The sequence below is a fragment of the Nomascus leucogenys genome, chromosome 13, assembly GCF_006542625.1.
Source record: "Nomascus leucogenys isolate Asia chromosome 13, Asia_NLE_v1, whole genome shotgun sequence".
NCBI classification, from domain to species: Eukaryota; Metazoa; Chordata; class Mammalia; order Primates; family Hylobatidae; genus Nomascus; species Nomascus leucogenys.
This window is the reverse complement of record NC_044393.1, coordinates 41523549-41530532: the sequence shown is the minus strand read 5'-3', so window position 1 is coordinate 41530532 and position 6984 is coordinate 41523549. Positions and strand designations below refer to the sequence as shown.

At 52.6% G+C, this 6984-nt stretch overlaps 1 protein-coding gene across 1 annotated transcript; it reads right to left on the bottom strand.

The window, feature by feature from the left end:
- Positions 1-1358: 1358 nt before the first annotated feature.
- On the bottom strand, positions 1359-4912 carry LOC100605301 (cystatin-9). Its single transcript, XM_003280845.2, has 2 exons — positions 4549-4912; positions 1359-2681 (listed from the first exon to the last, which is right to left on the bottom strand). Exons 1-2 carry the CDS (start codon positions 4801-4803, stop codon positions 2178-2180), a joined length of 759 nt encoding a protein of 252 aa, XP_003280893.2. The 5' UTR covers positions 4804-4912; the 3' UTR covers positions 1359-2177.
- Positions 4913-6984: the final 2072 nt, after the last annotated feature.

The window sequence follows — 6984 nt, the reverse complement described above, 5'->3', positions numbered from 1 at the left end:
GAATTGGGTGCCCTGAGGTTGGGGAGACTGGGACATATACCTGCTCACTTCCAGTGACAGAATGTGACCCTCAGATTTGACCTTTCCCACACCTGCAGGGTGCACCTGCTCTGCTGATGGAGCTCATTTGCACAGATCAACCCCTGAGCAAAGCTGGGGGAGATACAGGTGCCTGGTGTGGGAGCTGGTAGCATGGTGTGTCTCAGGGGCGCCAGGGTCCACAGGAGCTCTTAGCATCAGAGACTGGTAACTATGGCCTGAAGCCCAAGCAGCCCACTGCCTGTTTGTGTAAATAAACACTTATTGGAACACAACCACTCTTACATGTTTGCACATTGGCTATTGCTCCTTTCTTTTTTTTTTTTTTTTTTGAGACGGAGTCTCGCTCTGTCACCCAGGCTGGAGTGCAGTGGCGCGATCTCGGCTCACTGCAAGCTCCGCCTCCCAGGTTCACGCCATTCTCCTGCCTCAGCCTCTCCGAGTAGCTGGGACTACAGGCGCCCGCCACCACACCCGGCTATTTTTTTTGTATTTTTAGTAGAGACGGGGTTTCACCGTGGTCTCGATCTCCTGACCTCGTGATCCGCCTGCCTCGGCCTCCCAAAGTGCTGGGATTACAAGCGTGAGCCACCGCGCCTGGCCGGCTATTGCTCCTTTCAAGATATGACAGCAATTCTGAGTAGCTGAGAGAGACCATCTGCCCACAAAGGCCAGAATAGTTACTCTCTGGCTTCTTCAGAAAATATTTTTGCCAAACCCTGGTTTAGGTGATTTGGGCAAGGTCTTGGTAGCATCTAGTCTGCCCGTGCATCTCACACTGCATCCCCTGGGGGTGTGCATTCCTGCAAATCCAGCATTTTCAGGGGATTTCCGCAACCCTGGGGATTTGTAAGCGTGCAGATGCATTTTCCAAAGGTCAGAGGCCCTGAAGTTGGACATTTCTAAGATTCTTCCAGAAGATGCTGCTGCTCCAGATTCCAGGACAACTTTATAAGGGTGAGGCTAGAAGTCCTTCCTCTACCCACCAACCTTCCACGAACCAGGAAAGGTGTGTGAGCCACCCCTCGAGAACAGAGGCCACGTGTGCTGAATGGGACCCAGAGGCCCTGTCTTGCTCAGTCGTGCACATTGGGTGTCCTGTAAGATCACAGACATTTTACCTTGGGCCACATGGGTCATCATCAGCCATGAGCATGGAGACAGCAGCTCAGACTTATCTTGGTTGTGCCACCTGGAGCTGGCTCATGAGGTCTTAAGGGAGGGAGGACCCCACTGACACAGATGCAAATAGGCTGCCCTTCTGAGAGGAACTCCATCAACTGCTCAGCCCCCTCCCTCCAGAACATGGCACAGGAAGCTTCTGGAAATGCTGATGTTTAATGACCTATTCTACATGAGGAACCTGGACAATGAGGATTTTCTAAAATGCCAAGTCATAGAACCTCAGACACTTGCAAAGTAAGAGAACGAATATGCACGGAGCTGCCCAGCCACTGATATGTCAACTCCTGGGAACAGCTGGTGGCCACGGGGGAGGGGGCAGCATGTGGCCAGGCATGTGAGTGGCTTCCACTCAGGAGAGCCCCTCTGAGCAGGTCTTGTTCAGGAGTTCAAAATATGTCTTCCAGGGCATGGTTTCAACAGTGAAGAAGCAGCTGAAAGTCTGAGGGAACAAACAGGAAGAGACAGTAGGGCGGGGTTTGGGGAGGTTGGGGAATCTTGTGGCATCTGCCCTCAACACAGTTTCCATCTCCACCTTGCCCATTCCTGGGGCCAGCAATTGAGCCACGTGGCTCTGGCCTTCAGGTCTAGCCTGAGCCTGAGGCCAATCTTGAACTACATCGTGATTTGAGGCTCCCTCCCTCCTTAGCCAGGGTCACTTGTGCCATGCCTCCTCCTCCAGCCCGTGACCCTCAGGGGAACCCCAGGCTGTCCTGGTGTGATCCCGGCATCCAAGAGCAGCAGGAAGATGCTTTGTCCCACTGGAAGCAGTTCCCAGACTTAGGCAATTAGTTACCTATTTGTTAATCTTACAATAAGGGGGTTGACTAAGAATGGGAAGTTTTCCCAGAGCCAGGCTTTGCTTGGAGCTCATCCCCTAGAGCAGGTGCTGCAGCTCAGTGGGGCCTAGGAGCGAGGGCAGTGGGGCTTCTTCTCAGCCTCCACCACTTTTGGGTCTAGGGCAGGGTAGGGAAACCCTGAGAAAAGTACCCACAGACATTGTCACCACTGTCTCCAGGCTCTTTCTCTAGAAGGCAGGGAAGAAGTGGGGAGGAAGACCAGAGAGAAGGTTCTGAAGGCCATGTGGCCCAGGTGCAGGCAGCTGCAATGGTGTCAGAGGGCAGAATCAGAAACTCAGATTGGCCAGGGGCCTGAAAGTGAACCCCTGGGCTTCCTGCCTCACTGGGCTTCTCACTAAGGCACAAGCAGGGCAGCCTGGTACAGCCTGCTGTGGGCTCACTTCCCTTTGCCCTCGGAATGGCTTTGTCAGCTGCTCCTGTGCCCACACCACACCCCATGCAGCATCCACAACTGTGGACCTGAGGAAAGCTGATGCCCTGTCTTACATTGTTCAGCTCCAGGCTTTCTTGAAAAGGGCAGTTGTCAATGTCATCTTCAAATTTCCTACATACAGTTTGGCGCAGTTGCAGATTCATGGAGAACACCATCTTACCTCGCCACTGTTGGACAAAGAAGATTAAAGTGGATGCACCGTCTTGCCGCCCCTAAGTAGCTGCTAGTAAAGATGCCATTTGAGTAGGAGAGGCCCCAACACTTTACTGCATTTGAGAGCTTGCCCATGGGCCTGGCATCAGCTCACTGGAGGTGAAACCCAGGGGATCTTCTCTAGACTGAGGAGTTAAGAGCAAAAAGCAGGTGGGCATGGTGGGTCTGGGGAGGATCCAGGCTGAGTCAGACCCCACTAACACATTCTCCACCTCCACCCACCCCCATTTCCCATGGTGAGATTCCAGCTTCACTCTCAGCAGGCATCTGATCTTGCAGATGCATTCCCAGAGGACAGAGCCACATGTCCGGGAGGGTGTTGGATCTCTAAGAGTTTTCAGGGTAAGTTCAGCCCTGGGACAGAGGAAGCTTCATCTACAGCGTGTTGTCAAACCTTCCAAGTGACCTCCAGCAAGAAGAATGACACACAGCGCTCCCGCTACTCACAGGCACATACCCTGGGAAAATGGCTTCGAGAAACACCATCTGCCCTATTGCAAAGTGCATGCTCAAGTTCTCCTTGCCCTCCTTCCCACTCCATTCTATTTAATTCCATTCCATAGCCTCCCTCCCACCCATCTATTCTTCCCAGACTCCAAACTGATGCTGGGATTGCCATATCCAGGAAGCCATGTGGAAGGCTTTTAGGACTTACAGTCATTTAGGACTTACAGACCACAGTAAGCAGCTTAGATTTTATTCTAATGGTATTAAGAATGGAGGCTTACACTGAGGTCTTGGAGAATCAAGCAAAGCACTGGGAAAGCAGAAGCATAAGGCCTGGCCAATCTCAATCTCTGAGACTTCCAAGGTTCCAGCATGAATGTTAGCAGACACCATTACTTGACCAGATGCCCCTTTGAGGGTTGCATCAGGCTTTTAATTCTCTTGAGAGGAGGCAGCAAATGAGCAAGGAGGAAAATTCCTCTGTACCAGCATTGCAATCCTGAGGATGGCAGCGAAGAATCCACCCCAGGAGGCAGAGATCCAGCCAGGGCCCTGCACAGAGTCTTTCCAGAGCTTAAGCTCTGTGCAGTACTAGAGTCCCTCTGCCCTTCTTTGAGGCTCCTGGTGCCGAGAAAGGAAGAGCAATGCTCCTTCTCTCTCTAAACCAGAAGTTCTCCACTAGGAGGGCATTTTAGTTGTTCATGCCTGAAGCCCAGATGAACTGTGCATTCCTGACCACATTAATGATTTCATCAAAAAGGCAAGCATTTTAGGATAAAGGTCCATTGAGGAAGAGTGTAAATTGGCCTTCAGTTCATTAAGTGCAGACAGAGCAAGGAGCCCAGAGAAGGTAGAGATCAGAGAACTAACCTTTCACAGTGGCCTCTCAGGGCCGATGGTGTTCTTTATTGCCCTCAAATTCTCACTGTTCGCTCTCTGTCTGCCTGTCTCTCTCTCTCTCTGTCTCTCTCTCTCTGTCTCTCTCTCTCCCTCTCTGTGTGTGTGTTTGTGGGTCCTTGCTTTTCCATTTTTCATTTTATGACCTGGAAATATTTACCAGTCTCTTTGGTTATTTTCTCTTCTTGTCAGCTTCATCTCCTTAGAAGTCCTTATTTTGAAGTCACTCTTCAGTTATACAATGTCATAAAAATCATGAAGATTGAAACATGTATCTTGCATATGAATAGACATTAACCTAATTTAAAAAAAATTTTTAAGTCCAGTGTTTTCCAAAACTGAAACTAGCGTAATTGGTTATGGACTATCCAACTATGGACTGCTGATGGTGAACCAAGTCTCCTAGACCAGACACCTTGGTCCCTCACTTAGGGGCAGATGGAGAAGGACAGGCCAGAAGAGGATGTGGTCACCAACCTTTCTGTCCATGCTGTCCTCCCTCCATGAACTCAGGACGCGCAACAGCCTGTAGGCATGCTCCTCCTTGCTCTGCACGTTGAAAGTGTTCAAGGCAAACTCCACTGTGGCGAGGAACATAGGATCCTGGACTATTTTATTATTACCACCCATTTCCTCTTCAGAACACCAGGCATAGGTCACCAGGAACTGGAAGCCCATGAGAAGCAGTGACAGTGCGCAGGGCAGAGCCTTCCTCCTCTGCGGACTCCACATGATGCAGGCTCCAGCAGCCCTTGCCTTTGCCTTTCAGATCCCTGGTGTCCACTGGAGCCTTCCAGGGGTCAGGTCTGGCCCTTAAATTCACCTGCTGGGGCAGAAACTCCTCCCTCCAGGCCTCATCTCTGCGGTTACACCCTGTCTCTCCCACACATGGCCTCCCTTCTTCCAAAGGCATTTAAATCATCTCCTGTTTAGGGGAGAGGAACACATCCAGGCAGGTGTGTTGGAAAAGACCAGCAATGGGGGAGAGAGTGCTCTGGACATGAGGCCCAGCCCCGGCTGCCCCAGCACCTCCGTGGGCTAAAGGAGACCTCCACTGGGCGCCCCAGAGTCAGAGCCCGGCACAGGAACACAAGTGTGAGAGGTATGAGTGGAAGGTGAGCCCTGGACTCAGCAGTGGGGGTGGGATGGGAGGGGGAGGATAGGTGGAAAGGCAGAGACGAAAGGGTGGAAAGGGATGACAGTGCACGCTAGTATCGTGGGTGAGCAGGTACAGCGCCCCGAGAAAGCACTGGGCCTCTTGAGAGAGAGGCGAGGAGCCCGGGAGGACTGGCGCAATGTCCTGCAGGTGTCTGCTCCCCCGAGGGTCTCGGGAGGGGGGCACCAGCCTGGGGGTAGTGGGCAGGGGTTGAGGAGACCAAAAGCAGGAGCCCCCAACCCTGTTCTCTGCACCTCCCTGAATGCAGCTGCCCAGCCCAGGGACGCGCTGCCAAGTGCTGGTACTAGGGGCCTGGCTAGTTATGGCTGTCCCTATTCCTCAAAGGTGTTTCCAGGACGGGGGGCCGCTTGCAATTGGAGCAATGGAGAACCAGAAAGACGAAGATGCCCTCAGGGATGGCTGAAGTGCACCCATTAGGTTGTCACGGGTGCCCTCCTGTGGCCACAGCCGGCACAGCGCTCTGAGGCACAGTTTGTGGGTGGAGATTCTGAGTTCTCGACCAAGACCCTGGTAGCCTCCAACTCCAGCGGCAAATGGGGCTCTGAAAAGACTGAATAATGCACTCTTCCCAGACCAGACTTAAGCTTTGTCCCTGTGAAATATGCCTTCGATGTTTATCCGTAGCTCCTTGTAAACTTCAGAAGCAACCAGCATCCCCTGAAGTCAAGTTAAAAAGCAAGTTCCTAGTTTCCCCACCCAAAGAATCTGACCCAGCAGCTGCGAGCAGGGCCAGGGAACCTGCACTTCTCACCAGCTTCCAGAGGATGGTAGTGTTCCCGGTCTCAAAACCACACTTTGAGTGGTGCAGGTTCAGAATACTTCCTGGGAATTGCATACAGACCAAACCACATATGAGAAGTAACTCAGCTTGAGGGGCGTGGAGGTCAGGGGATGAGAATGGCTTTTGTTTGGCACACAGGATGGGGGACAGGCTCAGACATCATGCCTGTTAAAGAATAAGAGTTTGTTTCTAGACCCTGTTTGCGAAGAAAAAGCAACTCAATGTGACCATTCCAGGAAAGAAGCCAGATGTGCCAAAAACATCACCCGAGGAGTCTGTATCCTTTCTCTGATGGCGTTGAGTTCACTGGAACTGCAGCTGAAGCGTAACTAATGTGGTTTCTTAGCTGGAGAGTGATGGTGCACGTGGGGGTAGGAAGGGGGTGTCAGTGAGGGTGGAAATGCCTTCGTGGGTTTTGGGATGAGCAGGCAATAAGGTGCTGTGAGAACCGGAATCCTGATGCCTGGAATAGGTTGTGAGTGTCCTGAGAGAGGCCTGCAATGCCCACGGTGGTCACTCTCACCTTGTAAGGTCAGGGGCTGGCCAACTAGGGGCATCCTGCCAATCGCCAGTGGGTCCCCCACCATTCTGAGGGCATGCGCTCCAAGGGATTGCCCACACTCGCTCTTACATGAGCAGTGGTTTAGGGTCCTGGGCACCAGCTCTGTCCTCACTGTGCAGCCAAGGAGGGGACGGGGATCCCCACACCCAGATGTGAGACCTCGGGTATGCAGACACCATGGACCTTTCCAAGTGTGTCTGTTTTCTTGTTGAAACCCCACTGGGATGGCCTCCCTTCCTAGGTGGAGAGAGACGGGAGTATCAAGACATAGCCAGTTAAAGAGAAGTACATGTGGGCTCCAGGCTGCGGAGCCCCGAAGATGTGGCTCAACCCGTTGCTGAGGCCAGAGTGAAACCGGAGGGCCCGGAGGGGCTGGCTGGCCAGCCCACACCC

Bases quoted from the DNA above. Each gene is read 5' to 3' on its own strand.
- LOC100605301 (XM_003280845.2), bottom strand. From the start codon at position 4,803: ATGTGGAGTCCGCAGAGGAGGAAGGCTCTGCCCTGCGCACTGTCACTG. The intron at 2,682-4,548 runs GTTGGTGACCAC...TTTGTCCAACAG, and splicing joins AGGACAGCATGGACAGAAAG to TGGCGAGGTAAGATGGTGTT.